Source organism: Canis lupus, chromosome 25 (assembly GCF_011100685.1).
Source record: "Canis lupus familiaris isolate Mischka breed German Shepherd chromosome 25, alternate assembly UU_Cfam_GSD_1.0, whole genome shotgun sequence".
NCBI classification, from domain to species: domain Eukaryota; kingdom Metazoa; phylum Chordata; class Mammalia; order Carnivora; family Canidae; genus Canis; species Canis lupus.
The window spans coordinates 48,850,959-48,870,880 of NC_049246.1; the positions used below are offsets into that span (position 1 = coordinate 48,850,959).

At 47.7% G+C, this 19,922-nt stretch overlaps 1 protein-coding gene and 1 pseudogene across 5 annotated transcripts in view; both read left to right on the forward strand.

Annotated features, from left to right (window-relative positions):
* The first annotated feature begins 696 nt into the window (after nucleotides 1-696).
* SCLY (selenocysteine lyase) overlaps nucleotides 697-19,922 on the forward strand; it is a 38,602-nt gene continuing 19,376 nt past the window's right edge. The window contains exons 1-5 of one of the 5 annotated variants that reach the window (XM_038574346.1): nucleotides 734-820; nucleotides 5,692-5,804; nucleotides 12,108-12,205; nucleotides 12,629-12,729; nucleotides 17,206-17,386. In XM_038574346.1, coding sequence (XP_038430274.1) covers nucleotides 12,157-12,205; nucleotides 12,629-12,729; nucleotides 17,206-17,386 — 331 coding nt within the window. In that variant the 5' untranslated portion in view covers nucleotides 734-820; nucleotides 5,692-5,804; nucleotides 12,108-12,156. Of the gene's footprint in view, nucleotides 821-5,688; nucleotides 5,805-12,107; nucleotides 12,206-12,628; nucleotides 12,730-17,205; nucleotides 17,387-19,922 lie in introns of all 5 variants that reach the window. The other 4 variants (XM_038574345.1, XM_038574344.1, XM_038574342.1 and 1 more) reach the window with 4 other exon arrangements.
* Nucleotides 2,726-4,717, forward strand: LOC111092351 (annotated as a pseudogene).

Genomic DNA, 19,922 nt, shown 5'->3' on the forward strand with positions numbered 1-19,922 from the left:
CCCGGGATCCGATGCACCTGTCGCCCGCCCCGGGCCCTGCACCGTCCCCGCTCGAGCCCTCGTCCCTGCGCCCCCACCCGCGCTCCTCCGCCCGCCCCGGCCCCTGCACCGTCCCCGCTCGAGCCCTCGTCCCTGCGCCCCCACCCGCGCTCCTCCGCCCGCCCCGGCCCCTGCACCGTCCCCGCTCGAGCCCTCGTCCCTGCGCCCCCACCCGCGCTCCTCCGCCCGCCTCGGCCCCTGCACCGTCCCCGCTCGAGCCCTCCTCCGCCCGCCCGGGGTCCGCTGCACCTGTCGCCCGCCCAGGCCCCTGCCCGGTCCCCAGCTCGGGCCCCCGCGCACCCTCCCGCCGCCGGCGCGTCACCCAAGCCACAGACCCCCGCGGAAGCTACAGGCGGGGCCCCCGCGCCCTGCGACGCCGCCGCCGTGGGTCAGCTCCGGGCCGGGGTCCGGCGGGGGCGGCCTGGCCGAGCGGACCCGCGCGTAGCGGCGCACCCGGGAGCCCGCAGTCCACGCCGCCCCCGCCCCCGCCCCCGCCCCCACCCCCGTGACGCGGCCCGTCACCTGACCGCGCGCAGCCAATCGGCAGCCCGCCTGGGCCAGCCCCGTTATTGGCCTGAGTGCGGGGCGCAGCCAATCCGGAGGCGGCCCGGCCCCGCGGCCCCGCCCCCTCCGCCCGGCCTGCGGGAGGCGCCCCGGGAGCCCGCGCGGCGTGTGGGTCGCGGCGGGGCGGGATGGAGGCGGCGGCGGCGGCCGGCAGGGAGGCGCGGGGGCGCGCGGCGAGTCACCCCTGCGGCCCGGGGGAGAAGAGCCCGCCCGACAGGTGTGCGCGGGGGCGGGGGGGAGCCCTCGGGGCGCCGCCCGGGGGTCGGACGGGGGCGATGGGGGAGGGGGAGGCGGGGGGCTCCGCGGAGGGGTCCGCGCGGGGGTCGGGGAGGGGAGGGGCGGGACGGGTCCGGCGCGGGGCTGGAGGCCTACGGGGGGGCGCGGCCGGGGGGGGGGGGAGGGGCTCCGCGGCGGTGCCCGGTGGGAAGCGCGGGGAGGGGAAGGGCGGCCGCCCAGGCCCGGGGCAGCCCGCGGAGCCCGAGCTGGGGACCGACTCCGCGACGCCTTCCAGGGGTTCCAGGGGCGGGGGTGCGGCCGGAGAGGCCGCCGGAGGCCCTGGGGGTCCTGCGGAAAAGCCTGGGAGGCTGTCCTTGTTCCAGAGAGACTCTCCTTGTTCCAGTGCATAGTCTTCCCTGCTTTGTCGAATAGTAGTTGACGGCCCATTTCTGGATGGATTCTCTAATCTGTTCCATTGATCCATGTGTCTGTTTTTGTGCCAGTCCCACCCTGTCTTCATGACCACGGCTTTGTAATTAATACAGCCTGAAATCTGGCATTGTGATGCCCCCAGTTATGGTTTTCTTTTTCAGTTTTCCCCTGGCTATTCGGGGTCTTTCCTGATTCCACATTAATCTTAAGATTATTTGTTCCAACTCTCTGAAGAAAGTCCGTGGTATTTTGATAGGGATTGCATTAAATGTGTAAACTGCCCTGGGACCGTCTCTTCAATAAATGGTGCTGGGAACACTGGACAGCCACGTGCAGAAGAATGAAACTAGACCACTCCCTTGCACCATACACAAAGAGAAACTCAAAATGGATGAAAGATCTAAATGTGAGACAAGATTCCATCAAAATCCTAGAGGAGAACACAGGCAACACCCTTTGAACTTGGCCACAGCAACATCTTGCAACACACATCCATGAAGGCAATTGAAACAAAAGCAAAAATGAACTGTTGGGCTTAATCAAGATAAGAAGCTTCTGCACAGCAAAAGAAACAGTCAACCAAACTCAAAGACAACCTACAGAATGGGAGAAGATATTTGCAAGTGACGTATCAGATCAAGGGCTAGTTTCCAAGATCTATAAAGAACTTATTAAACGCAACAGCAAAGAAACAAACAATCCAATCACGAAATGGGCAAAAGACATGAACAGAAATCTCACAGAGGAAGACATAGACATGGCCAACAAGCAGATGATAAAATGCTCCGCATCTCTTGCCATCAGGGAAATACAAATCAAAACTACCAGGCGATCCCACCTCACACCAGTGAGAATGGGGAACATTAACAAGGCAGGAAACCACAAATGTTGGAGAGGATGCAGAGAAAGGGGAACCCTCTTGCACTGTGGGTGGGAATGTGAACTGGTGCAGCCACTCTGGAAAACTGCTTGAGGTTCCTCAAAGAGTTAAAAATAGACCTGCCCTACGACCCAGCAATTGCACCACTGGGGATTTACCCCAAAGATACAGAAATGCCAGGACACCTGTACCCCAATGTTTATAGCAGCAATGTCCGCAATAGCCAAACTGTGGAAGGAGCCTCGGTGTACGTTGACAGATGAATGGATAGAGAAGCTGTGGTCTATGTACACAATGGGATATTCCTCATCCGTTAGAAATGACAAATACCCACCATTTGCTTCACTGTGGATGGAACTGGAAGGTATTATGCTGAGTGAAATAAGTCAATTGGAGAAGGACAAACATATGGTCTCATTCATTCAGGGAATATAAAAAATAGTGAAAGGGAATAAAGGGGAAAGGAGAGAAAATGAGTGGGAAATATCAGAGAGGGAGACAGAACGTGAGAGACTCCTAATTCTGGGAAACCAACAAGGGGTGATGGAAGGGGAGGTGGGCAGGGGGATGGGGTGACTGACTGGGTGACGGGCACTGAGGGGGCACTTGACGGGATGAGCACTGGGTGTTATGCTATATGTTGGCCAATTGAACTCCAATAAAAAAAATATATACAAAAAAAAAAGGTCTGGGAGGGAGAGGCAGTGTGTGGTCCAGAGCACTGGCAGCCCAGGCACAGAGAAGCGGGGCGGAGACGGGAGCAGCGGGACTGGCAGGTGCACTGCTGAAGGTGGGGGGATGGAGGGAGAGGCCTCCCAGGCCCTGCCCAAGCGGCAGGAAAGCAGGCAAGTGGGTAGCTTCAACCCACTGGAACCATGCGTGTTCCTGTTGGCGAGAGGTTCTCGCTCTTTCCACCAGAATGTGAGGAGTGTGTGTGTCTTTAACGTTTGGGTCCAGGCCTAAATCTGAGCATTTCTTTAACGAGACAGTCTGCTCTGGTTGAGCCTGAGCACGGGGAGCTGGGAAAAAGCCCCCGAGGGAGACAGTGAAGAACAAAGTCACTCTACCTTCTTACATTTTGGTTATGAGCATAATAGTCTAGCTTTCCCATCCAGTACTGGCGGCATTCTAAGGAAGAAGCAAATAAAGGAGCCAAGTTACCTATAAGATGTTGATCTGAAATTCAAGCCATAAATGTTTCAATGTGCCAGCAGATTGCAAAGCTGTGTTCACAGAACGGACACTAGCAGCTTGAGGAAATGTGGGGTCCTTCTAGGAAGGGAGCGCAAAAGTGGGGGCACCTGTGGATTTAAATCACAGCAGGACCCCTGTGCGGAAAGGGCCAAGGGTGTCCAGAGGCAGGTCAGACTTCCCAAAGCCTTCAACCTATAGGGTGACCTCCCCCCGCTATAGCCAAGATGTTGCATTTAAAACACAATGTGGCCCGGTGTAGCGGAAGTCACTCCATGAGGCAGTGGCGGCGACGGCGGCGGTGAGAGGATGAACAAGTTCGACGCATTGAAAGATGATGACAGTGGGGACCATGATCAGAATGGAGAAAACAGCACACAGAAAGGTGGTGAGAAGGAAAAAATGGAGCGAGACAAAAGTCAGGGCAGCAGTAAGAGGAAGGCTGTTGTCCCTGGGCCGGCAGGGCATCCCCTGCAGTAACCCTCCTTTCAGGTCTCCAGAAGAAGCCCCGGCCGTCCCACCAGCTCACAGAGCTATGGACAGACTGTCCGACAGATCGGCACCTTTGCCTCTGTGGAGCGGTTCTGGAGGCTTTACAGCCACGGTACGTCCCGGGGACCTGACAGGCCACAGTGACTTCCAGCTCTTCAAAGAAGGAATGAAGCCCATGTGGGAGGATGATGCAAATAAAAATGGTGGCAAGTGGATTATTCGACTGCGGAAGACTTGGCATCCCGTTGCTGGGAGAATCTCATCCTGGCCATGTTGGGCAAACAGTTCACGGTTGGGGAGGAGATCTGTGGGGCTGTGGTCTCTGTCCAGTTTCAGGAGGACATTATTTCAATATGGAATAAGACTGCCAGTGACCAAGCAACCACAGCCCGCATCCGGGATGCCGTTCGGCGAGGGCTTAACCTACCTCCCAACACCATGATGGAGTACAACACCCACACCGACGGCATCAAAATGCCAGGCAGGCTGGGCCCCCAAAGGCTCCTTTTTCAAAACCTCTGGAAGCCGCGGTTGAATGTGCCATGACCCTCTCCCTCTCTGGATGGCACCATCATTGAAGCTGGCGTCATCGGAGTCTCTTGTTCTGTTGGCGTGCTACCTGGAAGATCCTTCTGTCCTGGACAAGAGGAATTGGAAGAGCATTTTATGTTTTAAGAACAGGCTGATACACAGCAGCTACAACAACAGCTGAGATCACTTAATAAATGGTGCTAAACTAATTAAAATAAAATAAAAATAAAACACAATGTGGTTTAAAAAAGAAACAAAATTGTATTTAACAGCCATGTTGCTAATTGTATTTGAATTTTTGTGTGCTTTGTTTAAATATTGTTACCGGTTTAAAGATCAGGTAAATTAATAGTATTTAGGCAGGACTACCTACTGTGTGTGTATATATATGAAAGCCTCTGAAGGTTTCTGTTATTGGTAAGATGTACAGATACAGTTTTACTTAGGAGGGATCTTTCAGGAGGTGTGCTTTTCTGTGACATTTGGCTCTCCAGTAAACCCAGCCCCCGCTGCGTGTCAGCCCTTGCTCTCAGTGCTGGTGGCGGAGCAGTGAGGGCAACTGGCAGAGTTCTGAGCCCCTGGAGCTGACCCATTACTCTCTACTGAGGTGGACAGTAAACAAGGCTAGTGTGTCACACACTGAGGCATGCCTGGGGAGACAGAGGAAGGAAGAAGGGGACTGGTGGCTGTAATTTTACTTAGAGCTGCGGGGAGCTTCACAAGAAAGTCAAAATGGAGCAAAGAAGGAAAGTGGGGTAGCAGGGTGCGGTCACGCTGGGCATGGGGAACTGAGAGTGGGAGGGAGGAGAAGTAGGCCTGTCCGGGCCCAGGGAGCACACAGGAGGGCCTGGCGAGGAATGGGCGGCCCGATCGTCTGAGCCTTCCCCCAGCCCAGAAATTACAGAGCAATAAAAAATAACTACCGATGAAATTAGAGAGCCCTCGGGAACGTGGGGCTCCCTGGTCATGCATGCTTCCCCTCCTTCTACCTGGAGGACAGGAGGCACATCTGTCCTTCAGAGCAGTCAGGTAGGCTTCAAGGCTCAGGGGGCCATGGGTCCTACCAAGGGGTGGAAACAAGTTTTGAAAACCTAAGTGGGTGCTCTAGGGATTATAAGGGAAACTAGTAAATCTTAGATGATTGGAAACTATGCATACCTTTTCCATAATTCATGAAGATTGGGAGATCTCCCAAGTACAGTTGCTAGACGGCTGCCTGGTGTTTCTGCAGAGGAGCACCCTGCCCTTGACCGTATCTGCTCCTACTGGGGTGACAGAGTGAAGCTGTGTGTCCACATTCCATCTCCCTTTCCTTAATGGGCACATCTGTGTTTTCTTTCCAGCAGGAAAGTTTATATGGACTATAATGCAACCACCCCCCTTGAGCCAGAAGTCATCCAGGCCATGACCGAGGCCATGAGGGAAGCCTGGGGAAATCCCAGCAGTCCTTACCCAGCAGGTAATCTGAGAAGGTGCTCACAGATCCGGAGATATGGAGGGCAGAGGTGCTCTTAGGGAAATTGTACACCACACATGATCACTTGGTTTTGAATAGATTTTCTGTTAACTGCAAAGCTGAGGTGTAATTTTTGGTTGGCTTTCAGAGAAGTCCAGACTTTTACATTGAGCCTGTTGATCCCATAACCTTTCATTTTCAACACACTCTCCTGTCCCCTTTACCCAGATGATAAAGATGTCTTATTAAGAACTATCTGTAATAACACTGCTCATTAAAACCCTTTCATGTCTGGGTCTCACTTGATCCCTACAAAATTTGCAAAATAGATCTTTTAAATCATCAGGATTGCATATAATCCTGGCCTTTTTTTCTCATGAGATAATTACATTCAAATTCTTGATTTTCATTATAATAAAAATATTCTTATTTCCCATATATTCTTATTTTCATGTGGATCATTCAGTTGACCGTTTTGGAAAACAGTTTGCTTCAAATCAGTACTTTTATGTCATGGTTACATTATGTTTTTCAGATGGTAGGCTAATCGTACCTTGCTTATTTGATGCATATCAAAGATAATCAAGATAAAGTGTCTTAACTGTAGATTCTGATGAAGCAAAAGAGCTTTCAGGGGGAGACTGTGGGCAAGCCCCAGGATATTTTGATACATACAACTTTACAGGCTTTTATGGGGTTTTGAACCTATTTAGTATAAGCTTCATAACTAAAAGCTTTTCCAGTATCAGGGACTAGTTATTCATTAACTTATTTGTTGGTTTATTTGGCTTATCTTCTGGACATTGCCTTGTATCCAGTAGTAAATTGTACTCTCTGATGCATTGAACCTGAAAATATGGAGGACAATTAAATGCTAATAGAAAACATGTCTCATAAACAGGTTTAGGAATAACCCCAAAGGAAAAACTCCCCTTCTTGATCTGATGAAACTTGTCAGTGGCTTTTAGGTTGCCCTGAAAGCCTTCATTTCTTTAAGAATCAGAACTAAAGTATGCATTGCCATTCCCTGGTTGGTACTCAAGTAGAAGTGAGAAAAAAGAAAGAAAACCACCTTAATGATAGAATGGCTTAATTATTTTCACTATATTATGATTTAATAATGATTATAATTCCCCCAGGAGAATTTATTTTAGGGAAAATGTTAAGGACGTGTGGGAAGAGTTTAGATACCCAAGATGTTTATCACTGCCTTGCTCGTCATAGTAAATAAAAAGCTGGAAATAACCTCAGTGTCTATTGGTCAAGGACTCGTCACATTAAGTGTGCCGAAGCCCTAAGTGGACTTCTGGAGCCTGTCAGAGCCATGGTGTAGACTATAGCGATGACCTAGAAGCAAAGTAGCAGCCCCTGGTTCAAGTGGGAAAGGCTTGTTATAAAACAGGATGTGCAGTATGGTTCCTTTGTTTCTCATACCCACCCCCTAAAGACAAACTGGATGAACAAATGTGGAAAATATATCGTTTTGCTGTGAGAAACAGAAACCCCCGAGTAACAGTAGCTTAAGCAGGTTGAAGATTATGTCTCTGCCAGCCCAGGGCCCAGGTAGTCACACAGCCATTACCAGGGACCCTGGTTCCTTCTATCACCTCCCATGTTCCACGCACTCTTTCCTCTTGGGGTCACAGTGGCTGCTCCAGCTCAAGCCATCACATGAGTACTCCAGCCTGTGGGAAGGGAAGAGAGAGGAGGAGAAGGGGATGTCTGAGGCCTCCATAACACTTCTGGAAGTTGCATGTACCACTCTGGCTTATAACCCACTGCCAGAGGTTGGTCCTGTGGCCATGCCTTGGCATTCCAACTGCAGTGGAAGTTAGGAAATGAAATCTTAATTCTTAATTAACCTGAGAATTTCTTACTGTAGATGTGGTCTTCATTCAGCCAGGAGCCAGCTGCAAATGTCACCGTGGTAGGAAGGGAGAGTGGAAGAGGAGTGGACAGCCAGCAGCACCAGCACAGATGAGATGCACACCAGACACTTCCACCACAGTTATTTTTGAGAGGATTGTGGGAGGTTTTGATTATTTTCTTTTCGTGAGGTGGACATGGGAGTCTGAGAGGTTCAGGGGACAATGCCACGTAGGGCCGTAGAGGCCACTGTGAATGCCCAGCTTCCATCTGACAGGTGCAGTATCCGGAAGACTCTGAGCAGAGGAATGACATGGTTCATCCCCGCAGTTCTCCAACTTTTCGGGGTCACAACCCCTTTACACTCTTAAGACTTATTAAGAACTCCAAAGAGCTTTTGTTCATAAGTACTATATGTGTAGATACTAGAGCGTAAAATTGAGAAACTTTAAATAAATATAGATTTATGAATTCATTAAAAATAACAGTAAGTCCACTACATGTTAACATCTCTATGAAAAGAACCTATCCTTTCCCAAAGCCCCGCCCAGCAAGGGACTCAGAGGAGGAGGGGGAACCAGGGAAGGAGGGGGAAGAAGAGGGGAAGAGGAGGAGGGGGAAGAGGAGGAGGTCTTGTAGGAGAGAGCCGCTCCCCTTCAGGGAAGGAGGTGGGGACCTGGATCTAGAACAAATTTAGAAGAATGTCATTGTTGTACGTGTTTGAAAATCTCTTTAATGTCTGTCTAAACAGAAGACAGTTGGGTTCCCATACCGGCTCCTGCATCCAATCTATTGCAATATTCACATCATGTAGCCTCTGGAAGGCATCACTGTATACTTTCCAGAAAGTGAATATAAAAACACACGTGAGGCCTTGGTCTTATGATGAAGCCAGATTTGACTTTGTGGACTCCAGAAAGTACCTGCCCCAAGGGCCCCCAAATGACACTTTGAGAATAGCTGATTTCACCAGTATTGGTTGAGTACTTACTTCATGCCAGGCCCTGTTCTGGCGAGCTATAAAGCACAGGGTATGACGTGTATTGGGTTGTCAGGGCATGACTTTGGCCACTGCCTGGAGAATGGACCACGGTGGGGTCAGTGGAGTTGGGAGCCTGCTAGGAGAATATTTCAGCAGTGGCCTTGATGGGGCTGGTGTCTGGGCAGTGCAGAGGTGGGGCAAGATTCTGGGCATTTTTGATGGCAGAGCTTTACAGGATTTGCTCATGGGTTGCATAATGCGGTATGAGAAAGGCAAGAGCCAAAGCTTTTGGCACCAGGCCCCTGGAAGGACTCACCATTTATTTACGGAGATAGAAAAGGCTGAGAGGAACATTTCAGGGGAGAAATCATGCATCCGGCGTGGAACAAGTGTAGTTTCAGATGCTCTGGCTACCCAGGTGGAGCGAGTGGAGTCTGCAGCACCAAGCTGGTTCTTCAGTCTTGAGTAGATGAGGGAGGGAGGGAGGACCTGGCCTGAGTGAGGGGCCAACTGCCATCTGGATTTGGAGCCCCGCCCAGCAAGGGACTCAGAGGAGGAGGGGGAACCAGGGAAGGAGGGGGAAGAGGAGGAGCAGGAAGGGGAGCGGTCTTGTAGGAGAGAGCCGCTCCCCTTCAGGGAAGGAGGTGGGGACCTGGATCTAGAACACGGGGCCCTTGGGCAGAGTAGGTTTGGGAGGCCAGCAAGCAGAACACCTGACTGCAGGGAGTTCAAGAGGCAATGGGAAGAGGGGTGGAGATGGGAGAGGGAAAGGAGGAACAGGCCATTGCTGGCAGGGGGTAAGGTAGAGGGGCTCTGGTGTGAGGAACTGCCAAGTGAAGGGGGGTTGCTTTAACGGATCATGGGAGCCCCATGCGCCCCTTACTATCCGTCCTGCATCCTGAAAGCCAGGAGTTCAGAGTCTTCTCTAATGTTAGTTACAATTACCAAGCACCCTTTACATTTAGTTACACCAACAACTTCAAACATTCCGGAAATTTAAGAGTAAGAAAATGGACACCCAGGTGTCTCCTTCCTAGATCCAACAGTGCTGCCCTTACCTCGATCTCTTTCTTTCTAAATGTACTGCTTTTTCATGAGCCTTTGAGAATGAGTTGCAGGCAGCGTGATAGATTATCACCTATGTGTGTGTGAGAGAAAAGGGACTTTATTGCATCACATTACCATCGTCAAACCTGAGAACCTGGCTCTGAAATGCAGGCCATATTCCAATTTCCTCAATTGAGGATATTACTTTTTTTTTTTTTAATTTATTTATTCATGAGACACAGAGAGGCAGAGGGAGAAGCAGGCTTCCTGCGGGGAGCCCGATGCAGGACCCGATCCTGGGACCCTGGGATCATGCCCTGAGCCCAAGGCAGACGCTCAACCACTGAGCCACCCAGGCGTCCCAAGAATATTACTTTTTAAAGAGAGAAGACTAAATGATTACCTTGGACTGGGGGAGAGAACCACTGCCAGCAAACCTATCATGGGTTGGTTGGTTTCTTTTAACTCCTTGTGCCAAAGTTCTATTTTGGAACATAACACCTGCAGGAAAGTTGAAATAACAGTATAAGGAGCACCTGCATTTCCTTTACCTGGATTTCTCCAGCATTACTACTCTGCCCCGTTTATTTGAATCATTTGAAAGTACGTTGCGAACAGACTTCACTCCTAAATACCTAAGCAGTGTCTTCTAAGAACAAGGACATCCCCCCCGCCCCAGGGACTGAACATTAACCCAGGGACAGCATCTCATTCCCATTCCCATTCTAATCTCCTTGCATATGCTTCTGGTGCCATTAGATCCCTTTTGAAAATACAAATTGTAAGTAAATGAAAAGAGCAACTAGAGGTCATTTCTGGCAGTTCTCCTGCCTCCAGAGTAGACAGTGTTCCAGTAGCTCATGTTCCCATGACTCAGTTTACTTCCTCCGCACCAGTGTGGAAGAGACACTGCAACACAGACCCCGTCCCCCTCTGGCAGCCTCGGTGGGGTGTGATTAATGTACGTGGAACCACAGAGGCAAAGTTACAACTTGATAACTTTGAAACCATCACCAGAAGAGTGACCATTGCCACGGACCCCCAAAGTCCCCTGGGATTCCCTTTTGTAATCTCTACCTGGACCATCCCCAGGCAACTACTGGTAAGGATTAGTGTGTGTTTTCTATATTTTCACGGAAATGGAATCTTACAGGGCTTTTTGCCTGGCTGCTTTCAGCCGGCATAGTTATTTTGAGATTCACCCACGTTGGTCACAGTGCTCCTCTGTATGGATGCACCAGTGTGTTCGGACCTTCCTCTGTTGCTGGACCTTTGAGCTGTTTCCAGTTTTTGGCTATTCTAAGTAACACCACTGGGGTAGCCAAGCTGCAGACACCTGCTCTCTTTTCTCAGTAAATAATAACTGTCATAAATACCTAGGACCAGGATGGCTGCGTCACGTGGCAGGTGCATATTTGACTTTTTAAGAAACCACTGTTCTCTCTCCACAGTGGCTGTGCCATGTCCTAGAGGTTCAGTTCCTCCAAGGCCGCCTGAGCGCTTGACTGGGCAGTCCTCATGTTGGCTTCTCTCCTGGCCGCAGAGTGCTGGTGGGGCAGCCCTGTGAGCCCTCATCTAGAAAGTTCTCTAAGATTCGTTGATTAAGTATAAAAAGGGAAGCATTTGCAAAATAATAGGTGACTTATGAAACCCATTTTTGAAAAGAAAATCCTGTGAGGCACTTATGTGAAGGTCTCCAAGGGTGTTAGAGAAGGTTCTGGGGGGTCCTGCTCCAAACAACAGCAGTGATTGCCCAGGAAGAACGCTTCCTTCTTGCAGGAAGCCCAGGAGTGAGTGTGGGTGGAGGACAGGGCTCCAGTGGCACCCAAGAAGCGCTGAGGGTGGCTGCCAGGGCAGCCTCCTGCCCATGTTGATTGACATTTCTTAGAGTCTTTTTACACATCACCAGAATGACTAGATTTACCAAACTCCACACACCTTCACTACTTAGAAGTAAAACCTATACAGTAGTCTTAAGGAGTATGTGAATCACTGTATATATTGATTTTTACCATGTACCACGTGATTTTACATTTCTATTTATGTAGGATGGATGGATTGATTTGGTGGTGCCTGCTATCAAAAAAAAATTTTTTTTTAACAAGTAGATCTGAATAGTCAACAAATTTTGGAGACTATTGATCCAATAGACCAAGTAAGAATTGACATTGACATTGTCAGAATTCCCACCTGAAGCCTTCCTTTCTCTGCCACACACAGTTTGATCCCTTCTTTCGTGCCAGCCAGTGAAACTGGGTGATAGATGGGGTGTGTGGCCCCGTGTGACAGCAGATCTGTCCCTGAGGCAGTGACCTCTTGTGCACCCAGGGACCTGCACTGAGAGATGCGGCATTGGACCTTGTGTTGAGGAGTCATGAGCATTCTTTTTGCTTATTTTTATTGTTTTGCAGCGTGATCTTAAGCAAATTATTTCATCCCTTCACCCTCCTGTCTTGATGAATGGGGAGCAAGGCAGATGGCCACAGCTTCCCCTCTCCTGTAGCATCCGGTAAGAAGAAGACCACATCTTCGGGGATTTTAGGGTTCCCGGGAGTCCCCCTGTATTTGCTTCCACCTTTTACTAAGTCTCAGTAGGTGTCACTGAGTTGGTCCTATCTTGCTGCTGCCCCTTCACCAGCATATTCCTAGGTTGTGGCCTATTGTATTCATGTTAATGGGACATGGGTTGTCTTAGAATTGCCCACTTAGAGTTTTTCCTTCATGTCTGGTTCTTTTTTTTTTTTTTTTAAGATTGTATTTTTAAGTCATCTCTAAATCCACTGTGGCTCTCGAACTCACAACCCTGAGATCAAGAGTTGTACGTTCCATTAACTGAGTCAACCAGACGCCCCTTGTCTGGTTGTTCTTTTAAACATGTGTTTATTGGACTTAGTGAAGCGACATTAATGAGTTTCCGTTTTGGTCTTTCAAGGTAGGAAAGCCAAGGACATTATTGACACAGCTCGGGAGAACATTGCGAAGATGATAGGTGGGAAACCTCAGGATATAATCTTCACTTCTGGAGGCACCGAGGTAAAGTTTCTAAACAGGCTCACAGTCTTTTAACTGTTAAGTTATATGAAAAAATAGAACATGGTTCCACCTTGTTTTTTGTTTTTTTTTTTTTTAAGTCATGCTTTGTCTTGGTCTTGCTATTTTTCAAATTAGCTTCATATAATTAGCCAGTATTTATCTATAAGTAAATTCCAGGTGGTTAATAGGATATTTGTAATATAATGTGTAAATTAACTTGCTTTGCATTATTTCAACAAAAAGAGTTTCCTCTTTATTTTGTCCTGGAATTATTCAGTTAAATCCCTACTAAGTTGTTTGTCTTACAAAGGTTTTGAGGTTTGACTCATTCCAGATGTACTTTTAAATTAATAGAAATAATCAAAAACAGCGGGATGGTGTTAAGGCTTCTGCTCAATTAGTAATAGTGTCTCGCTTTCTTTCTGGGAAGGAAGGCAGGACTGTCCCCCAGAGGTGATGTGACTGTCTGCATAGATTTTCTCCCAAGAGAATCTGCAGCTAGATTATTAGAGTTAATAAGAAAATGTAGCAGTTATTAGATACAAAAATCAGTCACGTTTTTATGTACCAGTAACAATCAGGTGTGTCGTCAAAAATTGACCTTTCTGCTCTCAAGTCAAAATGTAACACAAAGACAGAAGATTGAAAGTTGTATTACTTTGTAGGCAAAGGAGGCTGCAGCAGGAAAATAATGCCTTCAAAACTGCAGACCCACCCAGGTAAAAGGAAAATTCAGCATCCAGGTAGTGTTGATAGGAATCTGGTGCATGTTACCAGCCATGTTCATTATGTCTTCATTGTGGTCTTATGACCAGCATCAGTACCGGCCATCCAAGGCCCATTACTAAGTATCGATACTGAATTCCTGGAACAAAAGATTACAGAAAAACAAGTGAAGGGGTGGGGAAGCTTCAAGAGTGAGAGGGAGAAAAATGTGTTCAGTTTAAAGTCAAACCTTGCTGGAACATTAGTCTGTTCCTCTTAATTTCCAACCATCCCTATATTTCTATAGTGATTTCGGGTTTTTACCAGAGCATGAAAAATATCAAGTACTTAGGAAATAAACCTAATAAAAAAGAATTTGTAAAACCTTTTTAATAGACTCTGCCCCACCAGGAAAGTCATAGAAGTATTAGTGTATACCACCTTCAAGGAAGTTCTGAATAAATAGAGCAGTTCACCATGTTCCCAGATTGGAAGACCCAGTGTTATAAATACATCAGTTCTTCCCAGTTGATCTGTAGTCTGTAGATTCAATGCAACCTCAGTCAAAATCCTGAAACTTTTTTTGGTGGAATCTCAGAAACTAATTTATATGGAAATACCAAAGGCCAAGACTTGTCAAGACCTCTGGAAGATGAAGAACACAGTGAAATGACTTGCTCCACCAGATATCCAGCCTTTTATAAAGCTCTACTGATTAAGGCAGATGGTCTTCAGGCAAGGACAGACAGTAGACCAGAAACAGCACTGTGCCTATAAGGGCACTTGTCATGTGACTGGGGTAACCTTGTATCCTGGTTTGCTCAGGACAGTCCCAGGATATGCCTGTTGTCTTGACATAATTTTAATAGTGCTCTCTTAATTCTTAAGTTTTTCTGGCTCAGATGCTAGATTATATGATCGCCATATATGACTGAGGTAGCATAAGAGAGCAGGAAGAAAGCATGGTCTCTAGTAAACAGTGCTGGGACAACTGTAGGATTCACAAAGAAAAAGGAAATTGATTTCTGCTTCACAACATAAAATAATTGTCACAACTTCAGGTGTAATAAATACCTAATTATGAAAAATAAAATTTAGAAAGCCTTCAGGTGACAAGTTTATATCTTTGTGATAGTTAAGAGCAATGAATTTGTTACATATGATACAGAAAGCATTAACCATAAGGAGAAGGCTGATAAATTGTACCACCACCACCACCACAAAACCAACTTTACTTCATCAGAGTCCTATGAAGAAACTAAAAGACAAGCTAGACAGTAGGAGAGGTTTGCAAAATGTAACTGACAAAAGGCTAGAATCTAGAATATAAAGGCAGGTAACTCAATAGAAATACGGCCAAGAAACTTGAGTATGCTTTTTACAAAGCATGTGAAAAAGTACTTGCTTTCATTATCAGAGTAAAAAACATTGAAATACCTCTGCACACCTCAGAATGATAAAAATTAAGAATTACAAAAGTAGTATAGATAAAGGACAGAGCAGTAAGCGCTCACAGATGCAAAGCATAAACTGAAATGCCATTTTGGGAGTGGGTTGGCGTTATCTGAAGTCAAAGACGTGCATACACTGTCAGCAAGCAGTCCCACTCACAGGGCACATCCTGGACAGGTGAGGCACATGTGAACCTGGGGACAGGTAGACTGCTCATGATAGCCAGAAACTGGAAACAATCCAGGTAGACCAATGTTATTAGGTTGTGATGCACTCCTACACAGCGGAATGTCACACAGCTACCTGCAGCAGTGCATGGATCTTGAGATGTGGAATGAATGAAGTCAGTTAAAGGGCCACTTGAGCCCAGTCTGGCTGAGTGAGGGATCAGGGAGCTGCCACCATGTCCCTAAGCCCATGCCCCTGGGGGCCAGGCTCTCAGTGGCCCATAAGAAGCTAGCTCAGCCCCAGCTGCCTGGTAGGGCCCAACAAAGGCTCTGAAAGTTAAAAAAGCAGTGCTGAAAAGGCGTGCACAGTCACACACACACACACACACACACAAAAAGATCCGCATGTCACCTACATTCCGATGACCCAAGAGTCTGTGTCTCCAAAGGCAGCCCAAATATCCTTGTAAGAGCACCCCCAGGAGAAACAAGCTTGATCACTATGCCCTCATCAAGCTCCCCCTGACTACTGAGTCAGCCATGAAGAAAATAGAAGACAACAGTACACTCCTGTTCACTGTGGATGTCAAGGCCAATACGCACCAGATCAAACAGGCTGTTAAGTAGCTCTTCCACGTTGATGTGGCCAAGGCCAACACCTTGATCAGGCCCGATAGAAGAAAGCATGTGTTCGACTGGCTGCTGACTATGGTGCTTTGGATGTTGCCAACAAAATTGGCATCATCTAAACTGAGTTCAGCTGGCTAAAAATCTAAATATAAATTTTTCACCAAAAAAAAAGAAAAAAAAAAGAGGTGCTTGCATAGGAAAAGCAGAGAAATGATTACCAGACACATCAGGGTGGTAGTGGGCTCCATGGGGATGGGGAGGAGGGGACTGTGATTGAGGGGAGCCTGGGGTGCTTCCACGTGGGGCCGTGTCCACTGTCTTGATCAGGTAACAGTCACTCAGTATTCACTGCTATACTTCTATTAAACTTATGTTTGTATTTTACACACTTTTCTGTATCTACAATTTAAAGTAAGAGAAAAGGGTTTTTTGGGGAGGTTTGTTTGTTTGTTTGTTTGTTTTTAAAAAGACTTCTACCCTGAACCTTTCAGTTATCCACTCTGCCTACAGGAAACCAATTTCATTAGCTTCCTGGTGTCTTCCAGAGTCTATATGTTAAAAGCAAATAAGTGTTTAGATTTTATATATTCTTATATCCTTCCATATTTACCATTTCAATGATTTTTTTTGCATGTATAAGCCAATATGTGTGTATTTCCCCTTTTTTATACAAATTGGGTAGAGTACTGTATATATAATGTCTGCTACCTTTTTTAAAAGATTTTATTTATTTATGAGAGAGAGACAGAGCATACGTTGGGGCGGCGGGGAGCAAAGGAGAGGGAGAAGCAGACTCCCCACTGAACAGGGAGCCCAAGGTGGGGCTCGACCCCAGGACCCTGGGTTCATGACCTAAACCGAAGGCAGACATTTAACCAACTGAGCCACCCAAGCGCCCCTACCTCCTTCTTCTTCTTTTTTTTTTTTTAATTATTATTTAGCAAGTCTGTTTGTATTTGAGATCTTTTTATCTCTGCACATAAAGTGTTTCCTTGGTGTTTGTACCTTGGTATCTGTTGAACAGTGTTGCCTGACTTGTTTAACCAGTCCCCTTATTGGTAGACCCTGAAGGGCTTCCCAAGGTCAAGCTGTTACAAACCGTGCTGCACCTAATAAGTGGCCCGTCTGTACATCATTTTGCTTCTGTGGAAGTGCAGTGGTGGGATCAAGTCCAAGGGTCAGAGGGCTTATGTCAAATGGCCCTTAATATGGCAAATTATACTCCAATCAGTAGGGGGTACTTAGGCAAAACATTCTTTTTTGATAGATTTATGAAATGTAAAAATTCATAACGTTGCTTAATAAGACAGGTATAATTGACAGCAAATGAATTCTGACATTTTGGAAAGTCTGAAACCCCAAGTCTTTGTTATTGGGCAATCAAAAGGTGCGGCTCAGAAGTTGAATTTCTTTGGGACCATTTTGTCCTCTTTAATCATTAGCCACGAGGAAAATGAAGTCAGAGAAACTGCCGCTGTGGCTGTAGCTCAAGTATTATAAATGCCCTTTCTGTTCTCTGCAGTCCAACAACTTAGTGATCCACTCGGTGGTGAAACATTTCCATCTAACACATGCATCAGAGGGGACCCGGGCCGAGCCGAGCGGCCCCCTGGCGGGGGCCGTACCCCACCTTATCACCTGCACCGTGGAACACGACTCCATCCGCCTGCCCCTGGAGCACCTGCTGGAGGAGCAAGTGGCTGGTGAGTGACCAGCCTGGCTGAGTTCCCACAGGGCAGCTCCACTTGCCCCCACTAACCGATTCCCAGGGGAGGAAGCCGCCCCAGCCCAGGTGAATCATTTACCCTCCACACACGGCCTCCCTGGCTGTCCTACTCGGGCGCAGGTCCTACTCGAACCAGCCAGTTCCCACGTGGCAGCCAGTCAGCGCTGCCACCTTCTCCCTCAGGGAAAACATGGGCAGTCAACATGTAGATCTGGGCTCGTCTGCATCCATCAGCTGAACAGTATTTCAGATTCGTGCATGTGATAGAGACACACATTGTTCATCTGTTTGTTTGTTTTAAAGATTTATTTATTTACTCATGAGAGACAGAGAGAGAGAGGCAGAGACATAGGCCGAGGGAGAAGCAGGCTCCCTGTGGGGAGCCCGATGTGGGACTCGATCCCAGGACCCCAGGATCACTCCCTGAGCCGAAGGCAGATGCTCAACCACTGAGCCATCCAGGCATCCCTTCATTGGTTTTTAATGATTGAACCCTGGCAAGAACAAGGGTCAAATAGACATCATCAGCTTTGGGGGATAAACACAGGAATAAATGTGCTCTCACTGTACGACTTCACCCCCACATAAGAGGGAGGCCTCGCCGGGGGCTCAGGGGCACAGGCTCATGGGGAGGGGAGGCACTCAGGAGTGCAGGCTCACCAGGGTCTGAGGGGTGCAGGCCCACCCAGCTGGGGGGCTCAGGGGCACAGGTCCGCCAGGGGGCTGAGGGCTCAGTCAACTGTAGCCAGCAGGGCAGCGGCTCTGACCTTCCGCTCTTCCTGTGCTGTGGAGTCTCAAGACACAGGGCACAGATCACAGACTTTTGAAAACTATGAGCCCTTTTCCTCCCCAAGACAGCTGAGGTGCATGCTTTCCTTTAAACAAAGTCACTTTCCTCTCAGCCTCTCTAATCTGCCTGGAAATCTGAAGGCGAATCAAGGGCAAGTATTTTTATCATAAAGATAAAGGACTGTAGCACAGTACTCTGACTATGAAAGTTGTTTTTTTTTTTTCAAATAATTTATTTGAGACAGAGATCATGAATGGGGAGGGAGGGAGAAGCAGACCCCCCACTGAGCAGGGAGCCCATGGCGGGGACTCGACCCCAGGACCACAGGATCATGGCCTGAGCCCCCCAGGCGCCCCAACTATGAAGCTTTTCTATTGCTTTTTCTGTTTGCCTACTCCAGGGTTTTTCTCTCTCTGGTCTGACCTAGATGCACTACTTTAACTGAAAAAAAAAAAAATAGATCAAGTCTGACCTTCTTATTTCAGCTCTTGTTCCTTTCCAACCTGTTGCTTTTTCCCCCCTCTCTTACTTTCTGTACTTACAGGGAAGAGCGACACATCCTTCTTAGTTGCTATTGCATTGACCCTCCTGCTTAAATTACACAGATTTTTACAAAGTACAGACACCCAGGCTGTGGAAATAATTTAAACCCTTTAGAAAGGGATAAAGTACAGAGTGAAGGTTTTTCCCCTGGTGTACCCCAAGTCCGGCTTCTCAAGGCAACCGCTCTTTACTTTTGCCTGAGTTCTTCTGGTGCTTAGCATCATCATTTTAATTACTTCCTACTCAATCACGTGCAAACGTAAGCTCCATTTCTTGGTTGATCAACTTAAGAGTCTGTCGGTTGACTCCCTGATGTAGAATGAGGACTTGGATGGTCCCCTGACCCCTCCCCCGTTCCCTGGTCAAGGCGGCTTTGTGGAGACGTAATTCACACACCGTTCAGCTCAGCCATCTGAAGCGTTCACGCTGTTTGGTGGCCCTTAGTTTATTCACCAAGCCGTGCAGCCATCACCATAATCAGAACATCTCATCACCCCCCACAACCTTGTGCCCATCCACTGCAATTCTCCATTTGCCCCACTCCTGGCAACCGCGAATCCCTGTCCTGTCTCTGTTGCCCTATTTCCTAGGACTTTCTCATGAATGGAATCATAGAATATGTGATCTTTTTGACTGATTTCTTTCAACTAGCATGTTTTCAAGGTCATTCATGATGTAGCATGTACCGGTACTTAATTTCTTTTATGGATTTATAATCATTTTATGTGAATTCCAGTTTATATAAAAAGTATTCACATTATTTATCCATTCATCAGTTGATGAACATCTGATATTACAAATAATGCCATTATGAACATTTGTGTACAAGTTCTTGTATGGATGTATGTTTTCTCTTGGATTTATACCTAGGAGAGGAATAGGTGGGTCATATAGTAACTCTGTTTAGCCCTTTGAGGTGACCTTCATATTCCAAAGTCGCTGCACCCTTTTATGTTTCCGCCAGCAAGGCACGAGCGTTCCAACTTCTCTGTATCCTTGACAACATTTGTGAGTGTCTGTACCTCTCATTATGGCTGTTCCAGTGGGTGGGAAGTGGCATCTCCTGGTTTTGATCTGCATTTCCCTGATGGCCGATGATATTGGGCATCCTTTCATGTGTTTACTAAAAAGACAAGTAATCCTGTCCAGGGCTGCCTTTCTTTTGCTCTCCTTTGAGTCT